Here is a 26459-nt window from a genome sequence, read left to right as displayed (position 1 = left end):
AACCATCTCCTATAGGCTCACACGAGCATGAGTCCCAATTCAAAAATATGAATCATGTAAAGTTACTAACTTAATAAACATGATGGAACAGTTTACCCCAAAATAGGTACAACAATAATACAATATATAAGAACCCCCCCTCCAAAAAGAGATATGAGAGAGTATGTAAATGTGTGTGTAATTATGTATATATATATATGTGTGTATGAGCATGAATAGGTTTTTGTATAAATGTGTATATGAGAATATGTGTATACGTGTGTGTTTATGTGTGCAAATGTGTGTGTGTGGGTGTGTATGAGTATATATCTATGTATGTATGTATATCAGTCGCTTAGGTTTGAGTAAAGATATATATATACATACATACACATATGCATATTTATATATTGTTAGATATTTTCTAATGTGTTTGGGAAATTGTTACATAATCATGACTCAGTTGGTCAAGTGTACTACAATACCAATATTTGTAACATTAGAAGTCATAATCACAACGTCATAATGTACACTACTTTTCATTAAAGATCATTGTTTATATATATAAACAAGAAATCTCACAACTTCTTATAATCATGTTGTGTATGTTACACACAACACACTAAAAAACAAAATCAAAATCCAAACTGGATCTTTACCTTTAAAAAAAGTCCAAACAAAGTTAAGAACAAAAAAATACCCACACCCCTACTTCAACACTTTTTTATTACATCTGTACATAAAATACAGTGAGCACGATGACAAGTGAATATCTATCCTCCTCTAACCTGACCTAACTACGACGGACACAAGGAGGACTACGCTGTTTTACAGAAGCTGCAAGTTACACAGTGTTAGGGAGGGGATCCTGTTTTTTTTATAAATACATACATATCTACACTAAATTCTACGTCTATGAAAAATAAAAGACTGAGTGTGGTCCCATCTACGTACAAAAGCAACACATCATACAAAGTACTTTACACGGTATAGCAAAAAGGTAAACATCATATTTGGCAAGTGTTACGTTTGTTATGGATATTCTCTTTCTTTTTGTTGTGTGTCAGAATAAGAGGAGCGTGTGAAAGCACAGGTAGCAGGTGCTCGCACAGTGGTCGGCTTTTTTTAGTTGCGGAGTAAAGATAACAATGGTTTTGTCAGCAAGGGAGAAAAGGGGCAAGAGTGCAGTGAAAGCATGAGGGCTGGTCCCCACAGTGAGAGGCTTCCAGCGAGTCATTCATCAGGAATACACACTGCGAGGGTCTGTGTCTGAGAGGAGACACAACGGAGACACATGTTGTCCCCAGAGTTTCTCATAATGTACAGTGGATTCTTCGTTTCATGTATCAGGGCCACTTCTTTGAGGGTCAAATAATTCTACTTTGACACTTTGCCTCCTCTTCTCAACACACTTTTCAACGTTTTGTTATTGTTACACTATCGTCAGCTCTAACTCATTCCTATCAAATTCTTACAAGAGAAATAAACACAATACAGAGAGTTGAATGGAAAAAAAACATAGACTGTACATCAAGGAATTGTTTGTCTGTGAGCTTTGAGTAACTGAGTTCTTCAAATGGAGGATAAGGCATTCCTCAAGAGGAAGGAATGAGGATGAAAATAAAGGGAGTTTATCAGAAGGAAGTAGTTGCAGCCGGTTGAATATATATTCATTAAAATGGGGTCAGACATACTTCTTTTGATAGTTTGAGCTTCTCTGGAAAATTTACATTTGTCTGTCGGAATTGCTTGTGGTTTCAAATCGGATTTAAACAAAATCACAGAAGAAGCATTTGCCCGCTGGTGTATATGATTGGTCCTGAATGGTTGACTGGTTTAGTTACTCATATCAATCATGAGGTGTTCGTATATCTGAGTTTTCCCCTTGAAGCTGGACGCGAGCAGGAAAGCCCGGTCCTCGATGGAGACCATGGAGAACCCTCGAGGCGCCTGGATGTTCAGCTCCTGGGACGGGACGAACTGTCCCCTCTTGCCCTCCCACTGGTAGACCTGCGTCAGGGAGTAATCGCTGCCCAGGATGGCGTACTGCCACTTGCCCACGGAGACCGGCTGGAACACCATGGAGCCGCGGGAGGGGAACGTCTGCACCTCCTTGAACATGGCACCGTCCCAGCGCATCACCTTGGAGTCCCCGATGAATCTCGTTAAGCACAAGAACAGATCCCCTTGGAAAAGGGCAAAGATCCAAGGGAGAGTTTTTTAATTTAAACATTAATCTTCTAAAGCGGACTCAGAATTAAAAAATCAGTCTGTGTTAATTCAGAATAATTCCTAGCTATTCAGCAGCTACTTAGTAAAGTCATCTTAATACATGAGCTGTAGCTTTTCCTGTTACACTAAGAAATACAGAGAACATTACACAGTAGTGATTTATGAGCGGGGGGGTTATGGTAGTGGAGTACCTTTGAGATAAATGCCTGTGTGACTCGCCGAGCAACGAGGTACTAAAACGTTATATGTTACTGCTGAGCGTGTGGGTCATGGACGTTTTTATTCAATTAACCACATGAAAGAAAAACTTCTCATGGGTCAAAGTCCACCGCTAATCGTATAACATGACCCGGATTACCTGAGTCTTATCATTTCAAACTGAAACATTACGTGCAAAGTGCAATTTGTGTTTAATGCACACACACACATACCAGCTAATGCCCTTTTAGTCAGTGCAAACCTATAACACGTGTGTACATATGCTGTTTTTGAAGCCGCAGCCCTCACCTTTGACCCGAAAGTGTTTAACTGAGAAGACGTCCTCCATGTCCGGTATGTCCGTCCTGCGGTCAAACTGCTTCTGGCTCCTGTTCCACTGGTACACCACAGGCCTCTGGGAGCTGCTGGACAGGATCAGGTGGGCTTTGTTGGAGATCTCCAAATATTCCACATCTGTGTCGCGGTACCACGGATGGAGAGACTGGTGGGAGTAGAAACCATTGCCGTTCCACTTGTACACAGTTGTGGAGCCGGCCTGAGGAAGGAACAAGTGTAAATATCAGTTCAGCTGTGTAGTGCAGCCAATGTTCCATCTGCTGATATGGAGGTGGCAGGATTTATGACATATACTCCAGGCAGCCACCAGGGGGCGATCAAGACACTGGGGGAGCTATCATGTCTTCCACCTTTATTCACAGTATATGAGGTGGACCCAGTTATAACACCTATACTATAAATCTGATTTAAGTAGGATATCTGACCTTGGAGCTGTCTGCGATGACAAAGAAAGATTCCCCGTCGATCATGAACGTCTCGATGTCGTTGGGTTTGCGGATCTTCAGGATGTCGATGTCCTGGATCTTGATGAACTTGTTGGCGGAGTTGTCGCGCTTGTAAATGTGCGAGCCCCCGAACAGCTGGGCCACGATGACGAAGAGGTGGCCATCGATCACCTGGGGCTTGCAGACCACGGTGGACGTGCCTAAACAGGAGGAGAGGTCGAGTCAATGGAGTGCTCAACAGATATCCTTGCATTTATGTCCCTGAACACTGATTAACCACAGTTATACAGCACAATCAATCTGTGGCTGCTAACACCTCTGTGAATCCTTTCTGCCCCAGCAATGATCTGTTATTGAAAATGTCATGTATACGACCGATACTGCTTTAACTTTCTTTTGTTTACTCACTTTGAATGGTGTCATAGGGTCTGAAGGTCATCTCGACGTGGTCCCATTCCAGGAAGCTGCATGTCCCAGCGAACGGTTGTGGAAACACAACATACTGCTCTTTACCAAAGGTGAAGGCCTCCACCGAGATGGACTCAAACTTCAGCGACTGATAGGAGGCAAACTCTGAAAAGCACAACGTCACAATGAGTCCCGCCCCCTTTCATGTCGTCTCTAAGTAATCCTTTCCCACCGATCGCCTCTTCCACAAACACGCCTCAACATCTGAGCTTTATTGTCAACACTGATAAACTGGCGATAAGGAGCAGGGAGGAGGCGTGAGAGGAAAGGGTGAGGCAGCCGTCTGGGGACAGGCAGCTATTGTTGAGGCGTTTCCTGTGTGAAGAAGCAGGGGCAGAGGCGCAGGAAGACGATACCTGTGGTGATGCAGTCAAAGGAGTGTGGCAGCAGGTCGTTGATCTTCTTCCCCTGGTGAATGGGCGGACCGCTGCAGTAGATAAGATCCAGGGTGGCGTTGGTGTGGTGCATCCACTCCACCAGCCACTTGAGCTTGCAGTCGCATATCAGGTTGTTGCCCCGCAGATCACTTACATGCAAGGATGAATCTCAGTCAGTTCACGGACATGTTTATCTATTTGGAGTCTTAGATGTTCTATTTCTGCTCCTGATCTGTTCTGTCTCTCCCGTATTTGCCTGAACTTTGGCTTCGAGCCGACGAAATTACAACAACAAGTGTCCTATCTACTCAGTGGTCTCCACTCCTCACCCGCTCTCAGTTTAAATTACTGTTGACCTTGGATGTGTGTGTCGAATCAACACACACAGACACACACACACACACACCCTGCAGCCTCCAGCCTGCATTATTCTCACTGATTATGTTGCTGTGACCAAAGCCAGGATCTTTCCTCTCTAAATGAGTTGTTTACCTTCTACCCTGACACTCTGGCCTCGTAACCCAAGCCCTCACCCTCTCCTCTAGATCTCTTTATCTCCCTTTTTCCCTCTTTCTTTTTTCCATTGCAGCAGCGAATAGCATCTCCTACACTTGTTTTTTTTCTCTCTCTTCTCGGGTTCACGTGGTGATTACTCTCCCTTCCTTCCTTTTAAGCACCATAACAAGAGGAAGGAAGGATCCCTGAATAAATCTCTTTGGACACCAACAAGTATCACAGACCAGTGTGGTCCTAATTGAGGGATAGTGGGAGTAAATGCCACATCAAACAAAGCAAGCTCACATTACCAGAAAAGCTGCAAACCATAACATGCAAAAAGATTGTTACTTATTGGTGTTTTATTTCTTTCTCTTGATATTTCCCTTATGCATCCTGATCAAGTTCTGTGCAGAAACATGTGTAAAACTCTTTTTAGTGTACATACCAATGCAATTTACCAAATGAGTAACTAACAGATTGGATCACAGTGAATGGTTAAGTGTTAATATTACAAAATGAAGTCCTAATTTTAGGCGAGAGATTTTAGAGATGGATATCAGATGATCAGCCTGTGGCCTGCATTAAAATGAGGAATGTGGAGCATCAAGCATGTCATTCAAAGAATCAGGACTTTAAAAGGAAATTCTCTTTTGGATCCAGAACAAGTGGAACGACCACAGGCTGATTCTTGTTGCTCACTTCATTAAATGTTTTTTCTTTATTCTGCTAATATTATGACTTTTCTTTCTCATTGAATTAAGCCTCTCTAAATCTTTTTTTTCAACATGGCCCTAATGCCCTGTTGTATAATGAGACAGTATATGTAAATATCTAAGGATACATGACTCGGAACAAGCTGGGTCTGAGTCCCAGACTGCACTCACACTTTGGTCAGAGCCTCCATGCCCTTGAAGACATCCTTGGGCAGCGTCTCCAGATTGTTGTACGCCAGACTCCTAATCGACGAAAGGGAACATAACAAAAAAAACGCACAGTGATTGAATTAGGAGAGACTGTCTCTCTCCAGACAGCAGACGCTAGGTCATTACACTGTGTTATATGATTTGCTTTGGTTCTGTTTGGACCTGAGCACATTATTGTACAAACAAGAAAAATGACCGAACGATTCTGAAACCTGAGACACGGCACAGACATGTAACAGGTGTTTCAAAAGGCAAAGCAGGGAAATGGAAGGAAATAGAAGAATGAGGGATTATTCAATTTAAGGGAGAGCAATTTAACTGAGTGCAAGGAGGGAATATAATTCGTTGTAGACGGGTCGGATACAATTCTTCGACATTTTACCTATTATGTGAAGCCGTAGTGGTTAATATTTCATCCCCTTAATACTGCTGGTCATATTTCCCACTGAAAACCCATATTGAAACGAACCCTACTCTTCCCTGAGGCTGTCTCGTGGCTGTTTCTGCCAGTAGCAGGTATAAGACCAACCAACAAACACAGGCCCCTCAGGCACATTTCACATGCGGGCGGAGGAGTGAACTCCAAACCAGAAAGAGATTTGAATGCAGTGAAATGTCAGCGTTATTCATGGACGCTGCATTATTTATTTGTGAGTTGGTTTCACGAGAGAGAGAGGGAGAGAGGGAGAGAGGGAGAGAGAGAGAGGGAGAGAGAGAGGGCGAGAGGCCATTTTAGTTTGTGAGTTTGTGCTCTGCAAACAGATGGAGCATGGAGCAGACTGGATCAGGATCTTAGCATGACCCCTGCCTGGGCCTTCTTATGATGTATTCGTTCATCTTTTTTCAGTATGAAAGTTTGTTTACTTTCCTCTTAGGTACCTGCAGCAATATAAAAAGGGCACTTTATCTTTTCATATGGTTGCAAAGGGATGTGTGAGGGGTTTTCTATGGATTTTCTTCTCTCGTAAAGCATAAGCACCTATTTTCTGACCTGCACAGATCCATCCGAGCCACTGAGACTATAACTCACAGTCCTCTCCCCTAAACCATGCCCCTAAACCATGCCTGAAGAAACGGTTTAACCACTGTTCAACATGGCCTACACCTGAAAATAGGAGGGAGTTGAAAGCCGTCCAACCATCCATCCACACATTGTTTCATGCACCATGAGGAACACCAGCATGTGTTTTCGCAGCACTACTCTCCATATGTGCTCAAAATGTGTTGGGGTAGGAACATGTTTCAGAACCAGGGTCAGATAATGAGGCCCTTGGTTTAACGATACATTACTGGTATATTTAGTCTTGACCTAGAGGTCGAGCACATTCTCGACTATCTTTAGTTGTGGCTGACTTTGCAGTTCAGGAAAGTGAGTGTTTACAAAAATCCTGTAGATAAACGGTTTGGCTCGTTTGGATTGGATTCAGTTTTCATGCTCCAGCTCACATTTTGAATTCTGTTGGGATTATGGACTTTTGGGGGGGTGGGTTTTATTATCTCGCCCATGGAGGTTATATTTTAACCCCTGTCCGCTTGTTTGATTGTTGTTTGGATTACACAAAGAACTAAAACAGATGTCTACACAACTTGGTGGAAGGAGGGGACATGGGCCAGTAAAGAACTCATTACATTTCGCAGATGCAGGCAAGAGTGCAAATCCAAGAATTTTCAATTTCACCAATTTCCAAGGGAATAATTCATGGATCTAAGCCTATGCACTGATTACCATTCTAGATAATATATACTCTTCTTCTATGTGTGTTTCTGCTCTGTCCATATATTTAGAGCTGCTCCTGTGGGGGTGTGTTACTGGGTAGGCGTTGTTTCCAGTTCTCTGCATCTCACGACAACACGGCTTCACACCTGCAAACTCTTCTCCTCCAGACCCAGCAGTATATTTAAAGACCAGATCAACCACGGCTTCGATACCAGTACGCCGTTCACCCCCGTGGTTCACCTGCCACTTTTCCCATCAGCCTGCCACGCTCAGCCAGCCCATCCCAGTCAGCCCACTCGGCCCCTGAGCTGCCTGCTCGCTCTGCCGCGCCTCACCTGGAGCAACTGGAGCTTATCGAGCATCGGATCATCCGGACTCTGAACATTGAGTAGACTGCTTGTCAGCGCTTATTGTCGGCGTCAACCTTTTTCTCCGCACGTCGTTGTTTTTGTAATAAAAGACATTTCACTGAGTTTCTTCTGTCTCATTGATTTCATTAAATAAACAAAAATAAAGTTATAACATGAGTCAAGGCCACAGAATCTACCTTTTTTTCTGCCATGAATATGTGGCCAACAAATCTTTTGGTCCACTAAGTCAATGTAACACCCAGGGACACCATGACCTGCCGCTCAGCAACCTGATCCAGCTGAGCCCTTCAGCCAGTAACCTTGGACGTAACCACTGGCAGCAGCGTTTCTGATTACTTTGCACTTCACACAGTGACGGAGAAGGGCACCGTTCATGTTGGAACATCTCAAATACCAGGATCAGCAGCAGCTTTTACCACAATGCTTCCTCTTTAGAAATCATTTCAATGGAATCAACAAAATTAACCATATACTTACAGATGTATCAGCGCTTTTAGGCCCCGGAAAGCAAATGGAGATATTGATACAATTTTGTTGTTTTCAATAAATCTGTGAATGAGAAGTTTGTAATTAGTATTTGGGTAGATTGAGATTGACACTGTGTATGTTATCTCACATGTGAAACCCTTGTGGTTTTCCGCAGACCTTCTCCTGTTGCAGTTGTGAGAGGGTTGTGTTGAAAACCTGAGCTCTGTCCTAATTGTACATTATGTTGCGTACTTACTACATCCACTTTGTTCATACTTAAACAAATGTCAAAATGATTTACCCTGAAAAGGCTTCCAAACATTTGCTTTAGATTATTCTAGCTGATTAGACTTCTGCTCTGGTTGATGTCAGAATTACATAAGCTCAGCAAACATCACAAACTCATAAAAGCCATGGGGATGTAAGTTGTTCCACCCTCATCAGGCAACACACAGTAAGTGAGGAAACCTGTGAGTGTGCGTGCATTAAACATGCCAGCAGCCGGACCACAATGCAACACTCTGTTCCAAAGTCATCACAACCTCCGCCAAGGAAGTTTTCACCCCTGGTTTGTCTGGTTGTCGGCAGGATTAAATAAATAAATACTAATTTAATGGGAGGATGGGACACGGGCCAAGAAAGAACTGGATCCAGACGAAGGGACGGATCCAGGATGTTTTTGTCCACCGTCTTTAACGTTGTGAGGGAGTTTCTTGACATTTTCACTGATTTCCCGATGAATGATGCATGATTTCATATTTCAGAAACCGATGTCTATGATTGTGTGCAATTTGATGTGGCTTGACATTTGGGCCTTGGCGGAGGTCTGTGATCTACTGAGTGCCATGAGTGGGTTATGCCTCATATCAGTAGATACAGTTTGTGTATTTTATGATGCTCTACCACACAACCCCCTTATCACCTTTATATAGTAAAAAGCATGGTGATTTCAAGCTTTAAGGTACAAGTAAATACTTACAGATATTCCAAATGTGGTAAACCCAGGAATGCATCTTCATCGATGAGGTCGAGGGAGTTTGCTGTGAACAAACTGTAAAAACAAAGAAGTTAAGCACGACTTTTGCCGTTGATTTGTGGATTGGCAAATTCAAATAACTCAACAAACTTCAGTCCTACAACAAAACACTTTTATGTCATTACATAAAAGAATCGCTGTAACTTTATTGTTTTTGGAAGCCAAATCATTTTTCCCTCATGTCCTCAAAGACCGTATCCATTATTTAACCATGCCTCAATACATGCACACACACACAGACACACACATGCACACAGACAAACACACACACACACACACACACACACACAGGCACACACACAGCTCCTGCTGTTAGAGTTGTTTTAGCCATGTGGTGTATTGCATAATCCTGACACCATTAAAGAGAATCTCCCTTTGAACCAGCTTCTATACAAGTCCTCTGGGGAGGAGGGGGGGGGGACCCTTCTTTATTGTTTATTCCAATAAAGAGCAGATAGAGAGACAGACAGACAGACAGACAGACAGACAGACAGACAGACAGACAGACAGACAGACAGATAGAAACACAGAGAGATAGATGTACTCACAGCAGTTGCAGGGCAGGCGTGTGAACAAAGCTTCCTCCAGCGATTTCACTGAATCCAGACTTGACAAAAGATCTTAACAAATGGAGAAACAAACATTAAAGGTGAATTCATCATGTAAATAATAACAACTACACATATACTGAAAAGCACATACAACAATGTGCCATGAGGCTTCCCAGACAACTAATCGTGGCACAATGTGTGGCTGCAGGAGCACTTACAGTGACACGACGTCGGAGGGGAACGTGTGAGGCACGGAGCGGACATTCTCACACAGGGCATTATCTTTGGTGCAGATGCATCCGACGGGACATCTGGGCTGCCTCACTCTGCGTCCGTCCGCCAGCACCAGGCTGACCGCGGCCATCCAGACCAGGAGCGTCCATCCTCCTCTCCATCCTCTACGCGCGCTGCTGCTGCTGCTGCCCGGGTGTCCCATTGCTGCTGTCCCGGCCGAGGCGAATCACTCCCGGCTGCACATGCAACTTCTACACACTCAAATACCCTCGAGGAGCAAGCTCGGGATTTAAAGAGGAACCTTTTTTTTTTTTGCCTTGGGATATGTTTGTTTTGCTGATGAGAAGCTGGAGCTCCGGGGGTGATGGTGCGCGCTCTGACGCCGCAGGGCTTGTGCCGATGCTCCTAGCGTCTCAATAGGAGGGCACCGGTCCAGAGGATTCGTTCTGCAAAGCGCAAGAATTACAAATTCAGGACCTGAAAGCAGTAAAACACATCTGAAGAAATATTTTTTTTTGTCATAAAGAAAAGGAACAAACTCAACGTCCCATTTGCAATAATAACAAAAATGGAAAAAAGGACCACGCTGCTAAAAATAGGTCTAATTGTTTTTTTAGAAAAAAGAGAAGTTGCTTGCAGACTCAAAGCTGCAGCCACTAAAAGAAGGGGGAGAAAGAAAAGGACATAAAAGCTTAAATTCCCGTGAGGGAGAAAGAGAGGGGAAGAAAGGGGGGGAGAGAGAGAGAGAGAGAAGGGGGACAGAGGGTGGGGGAGGCCCCTAGGTGCACTGTTTTATTATCAGCACTGCCAGCTATTATTTATGCGCGCTTCAGAGCCGTGCGTGGATAATGGCGAGCGCCTATTCATGAGCTCTGTGCAAATGCACCTGCCTCACTCATTCACATGCTGCCTCCTTTCTCTCCTCCCTGCACAGATAATGACATTCACCGAGAGAAGAGGATGAGCTTATGGCACATGGGTTCAAATATAACATTGAAATATCAATTCAGTGGTTCTGTGAACAAAGAATATTTGGGTGATGTGGTGGGACAGTCAGAATATTTTGTTTCTAGAATATTTTATTTTATATTAAAGCACCAGATAATTAATGATGGATACATTTATGACAATGGTGTATATCATGGAGTGAGGCTTTATCTCTATTCTTCTTATTATTATTATTAATGTACTTACTTGTGTGTTTTAAACACTTGTTTTCTTGTTGTAATGCATTTTGTGTTGAAAATGTTCTATAAATAAACGTATTATTATGATAGTGATATGGTCAAAATCAAGGTAAAAACTGTTCAGTCGGTATCAATAACCATCACAATACACAGCAGCTTATTAGTTAGTTTAGGCATAAAGAAAAAAAAAATTCTTTGTGCATTTAAGATGTGGGTGACAGTGACAAACACAGGCCGATAAAAGATTTTAAACATCTAACGTATTGATGATTAATTATATGTTCAAACCTCACCCTTATCCTTTTGACTGTGTGGGGAAAATCCCCTGTAATTATTATTGCGAACCAATTTCGCTACGGGGACAAATAAAGAGTCTAACGCATAAGAATTATATTTAATTAATAAAATATATCATTGATAGTCTATTATTTTACCCCCCGCTCTATCATGGAGTAATTATACACTGGAAAACACAACACTGATTTTCACAAATATTTTTTCCAGCACTACAAATGTTAACAACCATACTTCACTATATCATCCGTCTCTTCCTTCATACATTGACTGCTTTGTTGGGATCCGTGGGTTGTGAAACACTGGACTTTTGTTCCACACACTGGGCTGACCCCTGACCTCCCGTGACCTCCGACAACCCGAGAACTCAATTATATGGACGCAGCATAATACCCTCTTTATTTCCATCTACAGCTCAGACGCCCACACGCGTCCTCACGTCGTCCCTCAGGAGGAAATGAACAACATGATGCCCAATGAATCATCATTATTAAGTGTAAATGGGCCATTTCCTCTGAAATGAAAGTCTTTGTCTGATGTAGTTCTCCTCCTCTGTTCTCTCTCCAGTAGGTATTGATTATTCATTAGTTTATGTGTTTTGATAGTAGCCTTCCCTACCATAAATATTGAATAATAATATATATAATAACTCTGATGGATGAACTGAGTCAAATTTACTTTACTTAAGAGCCTATAGAGATCATAATAAATCACTTTTAATATCGCTGAGGGGACACATTAGTTTAAAATCACAACATGGCTCCTGTATTAATATTCATGTTCAAGGCTTAAAAACCCCATCTTCATCTTCTCTTTGCACATTTGTCTCGCTCAAACTGAAAGCTGGCGTCATCACCCCGCGACGCTCCCTTTACGTCATCATCAGGCGACGGAAGGTTTCAGTTTGTAAACATTTGGGAGGAGGACAACAGCGACGAAAGAAAACATGGATCTCGTGAAGGTGAGATTGTAAACACTCTTTTTTTTTTAAGGTTAAAAGGTTTGGAAAAGAGTGTTTAGTGTTTTTAGCGTGTTTGTTTTTAGCCAGTTAGCATGAGAGCTAAGGCTGAAGATGAGCTAGCCTCAGGTTTCTGCTCCTGTTAATTGTTTCTCTCCTGATTCTTCCTGGTTTGTTTTCACTTTAACGCGACTGAAAACAGCTCTGGTGAAGCTGTAGGTTAACTGAGTTTATTATCTCATAAGAAAAAAGCCTGTTTCCTGTGACTTCACAGAGACAGAACCAGGAGAAGCAGCAGGGACAAATCACAAAGTTATAGGGTGAACATCTAGTCTTCCTTGGCTCCTGAACATAAACATACAACACAGACACAGAGAGTGAGGGCTCCATGTTTGCAGCAGATAATAGAGGTGGTTATTTTAAACCATTTCCATTCGTCAGTGTTACTATATCCACTGTTGTGTGTGCAGTGAAGCAACACTCAACCGAGGCGACTGTTTTAACTGTCACAGTACAGCTAATGTGATGCTATTTGAAATGTGTCTCATTCTGCAGGTAGATATGTTTGTGTGTGTCTTTGTGTAAATGCATCCTGTTATATTCAGATCAACACAAATGAGTTCCTGCGTTTCCTCAGGTGCACGGAGCCGGTGGCTACGACTCAGACTTCAGTGACGATGACGTTCAGGGGGAGACGTCAGACCGAGGCCTTAAGAGGTACAAGTAACAATGATCGCACAACGCGGTTTTACAGTGGAGGGGCAGGCTGATGTTGTGTTGAAAGACACAAGTACTTATTCTGGCATCTCTGTGTCCAGTTGTATACAATGAGCAACACGTTTGTCACGTCCATTTCTGCTTCTGTCAGGAAAAGGGAAGAGGAAATCCTACAGAAGCCGTTCCAGAAAGCTCGCCAGTCCAAGGTGGCTCACCGGAGTTTACACACTAATGAGGTGGACAGGTATGGTACACTCACTTGCTTTAAATATCATTTTGTCTTTAATTATGATTCATGTTAAATTATGGCAACGCTTACTCTTCATTTCCATCATGTAGCGGATTACTCCTCCGGAAATGAGAGTAATCCATATTCCCCCGGTGTTGTATCTGTGCAGTTCCCAGTGTGATCATCTGTTCTAGTAATATATAAGAGCTGCCTATATTTAAATGAAATCATTCAATCAAATTAAACTTTTATTCACAGTCTGGGTGTAAATGATGTATGATTACATTGAAAATGAAAAAGGACAGTGGTATATTTTTAAGTTGGAAAACTCATCATGATCATAACCACCCTGAGACTATATGTGATTTAAAGCATTCATTTATGGGGGATACCAGAGAGACAAAAGTATTTATTAAAAGCCTCAATTTTACTTTAAGTTGAGTTAGTGAAAATGCCCCCAGATATTGTCATGCAATAGACCAGACTGACAAATATTGTTATCTGTGCGCAGAAGTATACAAATAAGTTTGTAAAGCATATATGAATCATATAAAAATTAACTAAATAAGCGGTAAACATAACAGATAAGTGTCTTTTTCTTGTTTTTCAGAGAGGAGGCCAGGAACAGAAGAGCCCACCTGATATCAATGAATGCTGTATCCTTTTCAGTCTTTTTAAAGATTTGTGAAATGATAAAATAGAATGATCACTATCTACAAAATACTTTACAAATACAATGAAGTTTTTGCAGTGTGCAGAAGTTACCAATCATAAAAAGACTGACCTTAAGCAGATGTCCCCAGTTTGAGCGACATAAGAAGTTTGTTGGTGACTACATACTTTATTATGGAGGAAAGATGGCTGACCTCAAACGTGACGTGTAAGTACCCTACCTCAAAATCAATCAAGTCATCTCCTGTCTGAAACTAATTAGGATATAAGTAACCATAACAGATTCTGACAAACACATTGTTTGCACCTTATTATATACTTGATCCACCAGCAGTAGTTTTACCATAATCATACTTCTTATGTGCGTAATTGTGATTTTAAGCTTCTTGATTAACCTTTTTTATTTCCATCAGAGCTAAAGACAAAACAGATCTTGATGTGCTGCGTGAGAATCACCGGTTCCTCTGGAGGGACGAGGACGAAGACGACTTGACATGGTGATCATACATTGTCACACTATTCATAGAGGCTGCTTTAACATTCTGTCTGCTCCTTGTTATTCCTCTATTGTGTCTTAGCATCTGTCAATCTTACTTCTGGACTTATTTTGTTCCAGGGAGCAAGAACTCGCCAAGAAGTATTATGACAAGCTGTTTAAAGAGTACTGCATAGCGGATCTCAGCAGATACAAGGAAAATAAGGTGGGACAAATGGAGTTATGGATAACACTGTTTAAAATGAGAAACCTGGTAGCACAGAGTAATGTTTATTTAAAATGTTTGAATGTGGGAGCTTTGAAAAATGGGACGTTATCGCATCAGTAAAATATTCAAACAAGAAAGTAAAGGACGCTGTAGTTAATTATGTGTCCGTGTAATACTTAGACACACTAATAACAGTATGGCACGTTCAATATAATTACTATATCAATGTAATTAGTGTTCTTTTGATCCAGTATGCAGTGGGTTTTATACATCTGTTCTTCTATCTGTTTGGGACTTTCAGTAACTCCCCTGTGTAAACTGAGCCGTTGGCAGCAGCAGAGAAAGAAAAAAAAAAGAAGCTAAAACGAAGCAACAATTCTCATAAAGCGAAATTAAGTTACCACATTTATAAAACATAATGAAGGCAATTAATGTGGTGACTTTCGACACTACAGCCGTCCAAAACACCACTGCCAGGACTTGGCAGGGGGATCCATTTTGGCACCGTGCTCCAATATGACACTAATTGCCCCAGTGGTGGTGCCATGAGTTAAGGGTGAAATTTCATAACTCAGACACTAATAGCCACCACAGGCCCATTTCAGATATGAGTTAGGGTTATGATGTGGTTTGGCACTGAGCTCTGTCTCTAGTGACCACATTCAGTGACTCATTGTGACAATATGTTAAACTCCAGGACAATGTGCTTTCGGCTCGATCACTGCACTGTTTGGTCTGATGATGTGATACTGAGATATCCTTTAAACTCATGTGATATCTCAGGCTGTGATGATGACACACTTTTGAATTTTCTAATTGTCATAAGTATATTAAACATATTACTCAGATTGACAAAAGTTGTGATTAGAGGCCACTATAGATAGAAGTAAGAGTCAACAGCTCTGATGCTGTCAGGTCCCATGATGCGCATTGTGTGCTTATCTTATTGTGATTTTGTTAACTCATGTAAATCTTTTCTTTAATTTGTATCCAACAGTTTGGATTTCGTTGGCGGACTGAGAGTGAAGTCGTCTCTGGCAAAGGTATGACTTTAAAATGTACACTTATAGATTTATATATGTTTTACACGATGCAGTATTCAATTTACATTCAATAGTTGGTTTAACTAGAGAAACCCTGAAAATATTATTTTCTAAACGATCATCTTTAAGTTTTTAGTAGGTTTTATGCCAACATTGGAAAAGGCACACACAAATAAAAAAAAAAGGTTGTAGATGAGAGATCTTTAAAAATAATGAATAATATATTAAATCAATTTTAAGAAAATATTCAGCTTCCTGTCTGGGAGTTTTTTGTGACTTTTGTGAGGTTGATGGACATCTGTACATAGAGCTTATTTTAACATGACTTAGGTACAACAAAACAGTTCACCTCCATGTCCACTGGATGGCGACAGAGATAAAGAATAAAATAACAGCGAGAGATGAGGAGAAGCAGCACAGCAGTTCACTGTGCAGCACACTGAGGATACAGCTATTTTACAATTATACTCGTCTCACTCAGCTGAAAACCTTTCAAATGTTTGACCTTTCCGCTGAGCATCTTTGTTTATTTGTGGCTTCCTACCTCCGCAGACTATTCACTCCATTTAATGATCGATTCCGCAGATGACTCAAACAAACGGAGCCTCCCACACCCCCTTATATTTCAGTTCCCTGTGTGATGTCTCACACCAGGAGAAGAAATTCATTCTACCTTAGCACCTGGAGAGTTTGGCAGCGCTGTGACGATCACAGTCTATTAGTTGTTCATGATCAACACCTCCTCTCTGTCTGCTGCTTCCTCCGTGTATGACATATATTTATAGAAGGGACAATATCATTAACTCATGGAGGGTGAAACAGCTAATTGAACTGCCGTGAGGCCCCCCAGCACTACTCCGTCTCACACACACACACATTCTTGTCATTCTTGCAACTAGGATTTTACCCACAATCAGCCTGTTGACATTGTGGGGAACAAACAAATTGTCCTCACAATGCCAAAATGTGATCCAGAATTTTCACACACTCCCACAAACTCTGTGCCTTTAGACACTGACTGGCAAAGTGTATTCCCTGGTCCCGATACACTAACCTTTACCATTACATCTTAATACCTTTAACATAAGCCTAATTCTAACCATACCACTAAAACAAAGTAATTTGCAGGTGCGTTTCAGGAAATGAAGACTTTCCAAAAATGTCCTTGTTAAGTAGTCTCACACAATTTTAAAACCATTTTCTCATGTTTACATCAACACACCTTCTCCAACATACAGAGAATGTCTGAGAAAGCTGACTAAGCCAATATATTGTTCCAGATTAAGACTGGGTAATCCTGATCTCTGACAGTTCATTCCTGGTGGCAATACTCTACAGGAAGTGGGATTAGATCAGGTCAGAGTCACTTCAGCTGTCACATCTGTGATTTCTGTACATTGATGATTCCTGGAGAAACACCTCTTAAGCACCATTTAGAGCTTAGGACACTGAATACCCTGAACAATCAATACTAATTTAATGCTGTGAGGTTCATCCAATGTTCTCATTCAGAGGAGGAGACGTCGCTTGTGAAAACTGAAAGTTAAAAGTGTTTTTGTTTCTACTTCAAGGACAGATTCAAGATGACTTGATTTGATTTTAAGGCTGAGAAACATCAATCTTTAAATTACAGGCACTTTCCTGCTAAACCTGCACAAACTGTCGATGAATAATCCCAGAGAAATCTTGTTGTGTTGTTTGGTTCCACCTGCATTACACCACATTGCCAGTGCAGCCTCAGGTGTGGTGTTTGTTAGATGGCCAGACTTCTGCTTGAATTAGACGGCACTGAACTTTTCCTAATTAAACTGATCCTGCAGCTCCTTTTAAGAGACAGCGCTCCTCCAGTCTGCCACGGACACCTTTTTGGAAATCATCCTCTTAGCATTTCCTGCTCTCCGCGCGCTTCAGGTCATGTTCGTATTAGGTAATGCTGACTACTCTTCACCCAATCAGGGGGATTACAGGGAGCACTGACCTTTCTTTCCATGGCCCCAGTGTGATATGGGATGCAGGGGGTGTGCGGTGGCAAAAGTGTTGCCGTCTGGCATCTTTCGTTTTCTTCTTCGGTGGACAGATTATGGTCTTGAACCAGAAACACAAGAGCAGGGTCACATTATCCTTTCCCTGGAGTCCTAGGATCTCTACAGCTTAAGGAATTATTTGACTTCATTCTCATCCTCACCCCTTTTTGGTCTTGCCCACAAACATAAATACCTCTCGCTTGAAAGTTCTCCTATAATCAGACCTTTAAGGTGCCTGGTGGGAATTACTGCTCAATCAAATGGTTCAATTCACTGCTTGGTCTAACACACATGTTGAGTGTATTTTACTCAGTTTTTTTACTTTTTCCAATCCTTCATTGTTCTGCCAGCTTTCAGTTAATTGCTAGTGTTCTTCTTCCTCATCTTCAAAACTGCCACCAAAAGCCAATCAGTGGCATAGCATGAAATCAGCCAGCATCACATGGTTTGGAACAAAGTCATGTAGGCACTTCTCTCCAATGTCATGTTTTACCTGCCGGGTTTCCCATGTGGTATAAATTGAGCTGTCAGTCGGAGGTCAAAGGCCAAAGGTAGGGGAGGCTAGGCTTGTGTTCGGTGGGCCTCCTGTCAGAGTCAGTGGAGTATCAAAGGTCTTTGCTTATATAACTCTCCTGTCCCTTTTAAAAAAAAAAAAAGGGAGGTTACATCCTTGTCCTTACATACTTGTCTCCTCATGCTCACTTACAGTGCAGGAGTCAGGTTTGTCTGACCTCTGCTGCCTCTGTGTAACTAACACTGTGAGCTGGGGACTTAAAGCTATCACAGGGACACGCTGATCTCGGGCTTTGTTATATTTTCTGCTTTGTTAGAGTTTGTGACAGCGACGTTACATCCTGGCAGTTTCCCTTAACGTTCAGTTTTGAGTTAAAGGAAAGTGAGAGGCAACCGTTGATTTGGTTTTGGCTGTTAACCTGTCGTATCTCATATCCCTGCTCTATACAAACAAACACGTACGTCATTTCTGTTCACGCAGACCTAAGTCACGTTTTTTACCCAGTCTGTGTCCTTGTGTGTGAGTTTGTGTGTCGGCACGAGCAAGCGAAAGAGAGAGAGGAGTCAGAGTCTGAATGAAAAAAGATTCTACCAATTTAAGTCATGGATCTGATAAACCTCTGCATACTGTACGCTGATGGACACCTGTTGTGGACCAACGTTTTATAAACACGGCCAAAGATATTTCCATATTTCTTTCAAGTTGGTCGTGGAAAACCCAAAATCGCACAATCTATAGCCTTCTACAGAAGTGAAAGCTCATTAGCCCACAGCCTGCAAAGCTTTCAGACTCTAACAAAGTGTCAAAGCAATAAGTTTCTTTGTATTATTAGTAGTTCTCAGTGCTAAATTGAGGCAGAGACACTTTGCAAAGCATAATCTCGGTGGCATGCACTGCTCCTTCGTCTGCTGAGCTGACAGGATGCTGCAGGGTAAAGAGAAGTTGTAAAATAAAACGAGTGTGGAGTTCCAGGTCAGCCGTCTGGACTGCTCGTCAATATGAAGGACAGACATAAAAAGACAGAGTCTGATCCAGAGTCAGAGGTGGGACTGTGTGGTCGGAGACGCAGCCCTTCGGTTTCCATTTACATTCCCACCTTTTGAAAAGTTTGCCCGGGGACAGCGAGTGTTAATCTACCCACAGGCCGGGAATTAATTAAAGTTGCTCGACCTCTAGTGGGAGGAACGGGGGAGGTGATTGGTGGTGAAGCAGCACTGAATACTCATGATCAGTAACTATAACATGGAGGAAGCTGCCTTATAGATTTCCACGTCAGGATATAAACACATTTTTTTGGGTGCAGGAGAAAGTCTTTTATTTGGGCCACCTAGTTAAAGTACATGATCCCGGCACTGATCACTCGTATTGATTAATCTCCACCTTAGAGCAGAGCCTCGACGTTTTAAGACACTAGCTGCTAAACTGACAGGAAGCCATTCTTTAAAGGAATAGTTCAAAACTTTTAGGAATAAACTTATTTGCTCTCTTCCTGAATGTTGGATTACCCAGTAAGATGTTATCATACATTTTCTCAAAGACAGACCTAGATTCTGAATATTCTTTTTATTTGTAACTCAAGTGTGAAGGAGCACTGGTCACACAGGTGAAGTGAATGTTGTTCATGCAGCCATCTGTCCTGAGGTGTATCCCTCCTGATCTCAGGCTGCTGACCGGGGAGCATTAGTAACCATTGACGCAGGTGGACAGGAGTTCCCTCCCTTAACAGGGTTACTGGGCTGGGATGGTGCCAGCTCTTCTCATGGAGCACATGGGGCTCACCTGGTGTGTGAGGATACCCTTGTACTTGTCAACACAAAAAACAGTAGTAGTTTCAACAGGGAGAAAAAGTTTCAACAGAGAGAAAAAGCTTTTTGTGCAAGTTTGCCTTCTGACACAAGACTGACTGAAAATGTCCCTTTTATCTTTCATGCATGAAACTGTGGAGCTCAGGGGCAGAAAACAGAAAGAAAGAAATCAGAATCAAGCAAAGAATAATTTTCTGACCTTGATTATGTTTAGTTTCCGACATTCATTTCATCTGAGACGTTGCCTAGTAACAGACTTCCATTGACTTGGCTCTGCCAGTGTAGCTGGAGGGTCAGACCCATTCCCTCTCTCTGTGTTGTAACCTTCACATACATCATATTCTTTTATATGTAAAACTGACTGTCTCTCTGCAGCAGCAGCAGCAGCAGCAAGGGTATTCAGTACCTTGTGCAAGGGCGCTCGGTTTTATGTAGGCAATGCACAAGCTTTTACCTCCTTTCATTACAGATAAAAGCTAGTTTTGACAGAGTGAATGTATTTGATTGATGTGTGTGTGTCTGTGTGTGAGTGAGTGAGAGAGAGATGGCGGGAGTAAGACGTCATGGGAGAACTCTAGTGTCATTGTTATTGATGTCACTGATGATGGTCGAAGGCGGGAGAGTGTCTGAGCTCCGGTCACACTTCATGCGTCATGCTAGCACGTAGTCTGGGAGGTGGCCGCGTTCCAAGGCAAACCCAGGTACTAGGTCTTAAAGGACTTAAAGGGATATGCTGGTATTTTCGATTGAGGTTTACCGATGGTGAATTAAGTGGGTTTTTTTTTTTGAATTTGAGAAGGTGAAGACACAACAAACAACTTCATTTGGGGTTATCACTTTAGACCATTGCTCAATATTCGAATTATATTATTCACCCATGCTGTAGGTGTCACTCAATCTACGGTAATGATGGTGAATCAGATCATTGCACCACTTTGGTCCAGGCTTGAAGATTTAAAAGCCATCTGATGGATTGACATTTTTCAGATCCTAAGTAAGGGAAAATATTTAGAGACATGAATTTGTGATGCAGTTAATCTTAATCTTAAATCGTTTACTGGTAAACAGCCATATAATTTGAAATACATATATTCATATCGTCATGATAAAAGTCAGTGGTTATGTATCAGGCAATAGAAATTAAATTGAAATCTTAAATGTGTGCTGTCTAGTGGTGACCGTTGCCGGCGCGATTTGTTTTTTAACTATTTCAACTGTTGAATAAATTGTTTGATTAGAACATCAGGCCCTTCTCAAATAAACCCAGTCAACCTTAGTAACAAACCTTTATCTAATACGGCATGTGACGGGGAAGTCTGCCTCATGGCCCAAGTGGCTCAGAGCCACGGCAGCTGGCGTCACCTCGCCCGGATATTTACAGAGTCTCCATCTTAGGCAGGTGAGGGCTAGCATCACTTTCCCTTTTGTTCCTCTGCCAAGAGTGGACTGCTCTGACGCACTCGCTCCCTCTGCTACAATCTGGAGGAACCCCGGCCACCAGATCAATTCCAGCGTAAGCTCCTCTTGGGATAATAGGCAGGCTGCGCAATTGCTGGATGGAGACAAGAGGAGATGATTGGAGGTGAAGAAAGGGAGATGAGTAGGAGCAGTGGCATGAAGCTGAAGGGGTGGGGGTTGAGGGACAACTGTGTGGTTTGGATATTGCCTGACGGAAATTTAAATCCTGAAATAAAACATTTGGTTTAGAAATGTTATTTAAGGTTGTTTTTCCAGCTCTTTCCTTCCGTGCATTATAATTCTTTACACACAAGAATATTTGTACATATCACTGGCTTTCTTAATTTTTACCTCTTACTAAAGTTCAATCAACATGGAGTATTTGTTTTCATGTGTAAAGTACATTTTCTTGCTGGTTTTGCAGGTCAGTTCCAGTGTGGAAACAAACGCTGTGAGAAGGAGGAAGGCCTGAAAAGCTGGGAGGTGAATTTTGCTTATGTGGAACACAGCGAGAAGAGGAACGCATTGGTCAAACTCAGTAAGCAAAAAAAAAACAATTACTCCAATTCTCTCCGGTCATTCCCTAGTGAAAGTTGTGTTTGTCCTCATGTATATAAGCGTGTGTGAGTGGTTTGAGCCTGATGGGGTTTCCTGTCTAAGAAGCGGCTCATAATAATCCTCCTTCAGGTATCATACTGCAGAAAATCCTGTTAGAATAATTACCGTAATTGAAAGACCCACCAGTCATACTCAACTCAGTCAAGCAGGAAATGACAAGCTCTTTTTACAAACTAGTGCAACAGGTCACATCCAGACATGATGTTTCTCCTCATTAATAACAAAATATTCAAAGTTTGCACTAATCCCTAATCCCGTGTTCTGGCAGTAATGAAATGTGACCTGGCCACCCCGAGAGAGCATGAAGGGGGTTTGGTGCAGAAGAAAAATAATTAAATGATTCAGGAAGATGTTCCTGAATATGAGTTAATGCATAACACCTAAAAAAAATGTTTTAAATCTTACCTATGTGTCCAAAAGCAGTAGAACAACAGTAGAAAGGTGTTCATGCGACAGTGAAACAGGAGTTCCTCAGGGTTAATTCCTGGGTCCTGTTATTTATTGGCTTATTTATTTATTACAGTTCACACCAATTTATATTGTATAGCAGGATAAAAATAGAAAGTAAAACTCTGGTTTACAGTTATATTATATATATTTTTTTTTGAACAAGGATACAATATGCATTAAAGTACATTTAATACATTAGGAAACATTATCATCAACCCTGAGTGTTTTTTATGTAATGTTTCTGGTTTAACCAACGAGTCGGATATATTACTTCTCCTCAAAGTGACTAGCAGCAAGCTGGTAAAGATTTGTGCTTCAACTCACCTGAGTTCCATGGGGAATAACTCTATGAAGTATGTCTCCCTCTCGATCGCAGTTTAATTTCTAATAAAAGAGCATCTTGCTAGCGTAGAACAAGATTTTTTTTACATAACAAGAAATGTTCATTTCAGTGACCTACTCTGACTGTAGCTTAAGCCTAACGTCCTTGTTCACCAACATAACAATTAAGCAGTTGAAAGTGCTAGGAATCAATGCTACAGCTCCCTGATAACGGCTGCAGTAATTATAATAATGATAATAATGTTGGCAGTTATAAAATATTTGAACCATTTCTTTAACCACTGCCAAAGAGGAGCTGGTAATGATGATTCTGTGTTTCTCTTCAAGGACTCTGCCCCGAGTGCTCTTTCAAGCTCAACTACCATCACAAGTAAGACAACCCACCTTTTTACCCTTGATGCATTTCTACATGAAAAATGTAGGCCCCCTTTGCCCAGGATGAGTGATTTTAAAGATTGCCGAAAGTGTGCACTCATCTGCTCAAAGTGGGGCAGGTCTCCACGGAGAGAGTCAGCACACACCATTTCGCAGCAGTCGAGGAATTTAGAATTCAAACCACGATTCACGTCCCATGTCATGAGTGTCATGATTTTTTATGATAACTGCGTCTGTGGCTCGAGGCAGTGTGTTTTCTGCTTGTCAGGCCGTGTGTCTCTTACCTTTGGAACATGATATCTCAGGAGCTGCTTGAGGGAATTCCTGCAAAGTTGGCACAAAGGTTCACTTGGACTCGAGGATGAAGTAGTTAGATTGTCACGGTTGAGGGTTAAGAGTCCCGGTGACCTCACAAAGCATGTTTATGGCCGTGAATCAAGTTAAATACACCAGTGAAGTCTCTAATACACATATCATATACTAAATGTATTACATTACTGCATCTTGACCCAACGGTAGTACTCTCACAATGTTTTGATTCTCACGAGTGGAAACTGGGCAGAGCTGTATGTTCTAATTGAGCTCGGGTTGGACAGAGTGGGAGTATGAAGTGAAATGACTCAGAAACATCCAGCGCTGCCGTTTATTCCAACTGGTCTTTTATGTTCCAGCAGACTTCGTATCAAGAGCCAGAGAAAGTCTTAACTCTTCAGCCAAGATTTGTTCACATGGCTCTGAAAGTGCCTTTGGCTGTGAGAGGACTCACGTTGTAATTTCTAGAAGGGCCAGCTTTATGTTTTTGAATACAGTTTTGCCAACTTGTGATTCTGCTTGTAGGAGAAAAGAAGTGAAAGTAAAGACAAAGACGGAACGAGTATCAGAGGAGAACCAGGAGCCGCCGCTGAAGAAGAGTAGGAAGAGGAAGAGGTCGTCTTCACATTCTAAGAAGCACAAAAACAAGAGGCGCAGAGGTAAGACTCCTCTCAACCCCCCCCCCCCCATAACTATGGCTGTGATCTTGTAGGAGTGGAAGAGTCAGCAGCCTTGTTCACTTTCTGTTCTTGGAAATCATGTTGATTTTTATATTGTGTTTTTTTTAATTCCACTTTTGTACATATCCTTCTGTTTCATTGCAGATCGCTCTGCCGCTTCCAGTAGCTCAGAGGAGGCAAAGAACTCGGACAAAGGTAACATGCATAACACACACACACACACACACACACAGGTACCTCCCCCATTTCAAAATACACACATTGCGTAGTTTACGATCGTCTCCCTGGTGCCCTGCAGGTCATGACCTTCCAATCGAGTCAGATTTTTCTGCTCAGCTCTCCTTCTCTTAATTCCTCAACCATAACTATTTTCATGTCTTTTTGCCCTCCACTGAGAACCCCCCCCCCCCACCCCCCGTTCTTGTTCTGTTTATTCCAAGGTCTGTGTGGGAAGGTGAAGAGACAAAACAAACTTTCTCAGTCCACAGGTCATGTCATTGACCTCAATGTGCATTAGAATCCATAAACAAACACCCTCACTTTTGTAGCACCTTTTAGGACATTATAAACTTAAGACTGACTAAAATACAGAGCCACTTGAGGAGGTATGACTGCAAACCAACTCAACACAGTGAACCAAGGGTGTTTTGGCTCCAGGAGATGTATGGCCCCGTGTCAGTGTTTATTTCAGGTGATCTGTAATTTAGGCTGTATATTTATCCCTTTTACAAAACATCAAATTAAATTTTTCATAATTCAACTGAAAGAAAAGTGTTGATTGAAATTCCCCTTTGATTCTTAGAACTAAGAAAATACACGTGTGTAGTTCTGGAAACATTAGATTTGTCCACAACAGGTTCTCCAACAACACTGTGGACCGTATACTGTAGACTGAACATAAATCCGTTCAAGCTGATTCATCTGTCAAGTGGCTGTTTCCTGAAGAACAAGAAGTTAAACCTCATGACCAAGGGTCACTGGTCGACCTAATTTGTCCCAGAAGTCCTACTGACGCCCTCTGAAACTCTCCTCCTAGACTCTGAAGCTGAGGACGGGGACCAATCGGAAGCTGTCCACTGGCGAGGACCCGCCCCTGCGGTGGAAGAAAAGTCAAGGTGAGGTTAACAGCTAATGTTCATATAGGGTCATACCCAGTAAGCTCCTGTAAGACCATCAAAGACGGTCTTTAACACTTAGAGCACATTGCTTGACGACCTTCATGCAGTTTGTGGACCACTTAGATACCCCACACAGAGCCGGATGTTACTGTCACCCATGCTGACATTTAGATTTGTGATCCGAGATATTACTGCAAAGAGAGAGAGACAGTGTTAACTCCAGCATATCTCCCCCCGTGTAAATCTCTGAGCTCAAGACAAAACAGGATAAAAGTGACTCGAGCACAGAAAGAGTCGTGTACTGTAATTCATTCAAGGATAATTGTGTGTGAGTTTAATTACATGTTACAGTCCCAACCATCATGGTGAACATTAAAACGTGCTCCACATTCATGGTACAGTTTGTGTCGTCGGCAGAAACTAACATGTCTGTGATTCTGTTTATCTGTTCAGGGAGGAGGAGTTTGACGAGTATTTTGAAGACATGTTTCTTTGACTCGGCTGCCGTCGGCGGCCCCCCTGCTGTGACTGCACTTCCTCCTGCACCCCCCCGCTCTGTTCCCTCATGTCTGCAAGTAGCTTTATTTGGCTCCATGTTTCGATACTCCTACAGGAATAAACACAATTTTTACACTGTACCTGTCAGTCTTTGATTTGCCTGTCTGATAAGATAAGACGATCTTCTTTAATGTCCCAATCCTGCAGTTTCACAGAAGATAAAATCACACAAATACTACACGGCCTCTGTGCGAATATTCAAGTACAAGATTGTTAAAAGCCTAAATGCTTATTCACCTGTTAGCAGAAGCAGCACAATGCATGGCCCCCCCCATGATCACCAGGAACCTGAAAGTTTGTTTTCACCCTCATCACTTTGTACCAGACCAGCAATCTGTGTCTTTAGCTGCACTTTCAACTTACTGTCCCTTCATAATAACTGTAAGATAAATAACATGAACTTCATAGGTCATAATTCTACATAAAACAAATACATGCACAAGCAGAGACTTGGGTTCCTCCAGCTCAGTGTACAATCAATACACTGATGTAAGAGGGACAGACCCCTGTGGACATCCACCGGCCCGAGTTGGCCCACTGCCTTCA

At 42.0% G+C, this 26459-nt stretch overlaps 2 protein-coding genes and 1 long non-coding RNA gene across 3 annotated transcripts; 1 reads left to right on the top strand and 2 right to left on the bottom strand.

The window, feature by feature from the left end:
• Nucleotides 1–686: 686 nt before the first annotated feature.
• On the bottom strand, nt 687–10283 carry lgi1b (leucine-rich, glioma inactivated 1b). Its single transcript, XM_062413932.1, has 10 exons — nt 9840–10283; nt 9619–9690; nt 9014–9085; nt 8044–8115; nt 5440–5511; nt 4037–4206; nt 3621–3785; nt 3192–3412; nt 2719–2965; nt 687–2165 (listed from the first exon to the last, which is right to left on the bottom strand). The coding sequence occupies exons 1-10, from the start codon at nt 10055–10057 to the stop codon at nt 1816–1818; spliced, it is 1659 nt and encodes a 552-aa protein (XP_062269916.1). The 5' UTR covers nt 10058–10283; the 3' UTR covers nt 687–1815.
• Nucleotides 10284–12166: 1883 nt separating this feature from the next.
• fra10ac1 (FRA10A associated CGG repeat 1) lies at nt 12167–25993 on the top strand. The gene is made up of 14 exons (XM_062413933.1): nt 12167–12297; nt 12932–13011; nt 13163–13255; nt 13851–13896; nt 14044–14120; nt 14326–14409; nt 14529–14613; nt 15614–15659; nt 21885–21998; nt 23198–23240; nt 24083–24216; nt 24382–24432; nt 25274–25352; nt 25809–25993. Exons 1-14 carry the CDS (start codon nt 12283–12285, stop codon nt 25849–25851), a joined length of 990 nt encoding a protein of 329 aa, XP_062269917.1. The 5' UTR covers nt 12167–12282; the 3' UTR covers nt 25852–25993.
• LOC133975907 (uncharacterized) lies at nt 19774–23783 on the bottom strand. Its single transcript, XR_009924799.1, has 3 exons — nt 23530–23783; nt 21288–21554; nt 19774–20000 (listed from the first exon to the last, which is right to left on the bottom strand). It is a non-coding gene; the product is annotated as an uncharacterized LOC133975907 (long non-coding RNA).
• Nucleotides 25994–26459: the final 466 nt, after the last annotated feature.

Source organism: Platichthys flesus, chromosome 20, assembly GCF_949316205.1.
Source record: "Platichthys flesus chromosome 20, fPlaFle2.1, whole genome shotgun sequence".
Classification (NCBI taxonomy): Eukaryota; Metazoa; Chordata; class Actinopteri; order Pleuronectiformes; family Pleuronectidae; genus Platichthys; species Platichthys flesus.
This window is presented reverse-complemented; position numbering and strand designations above follow the sequence as displayed.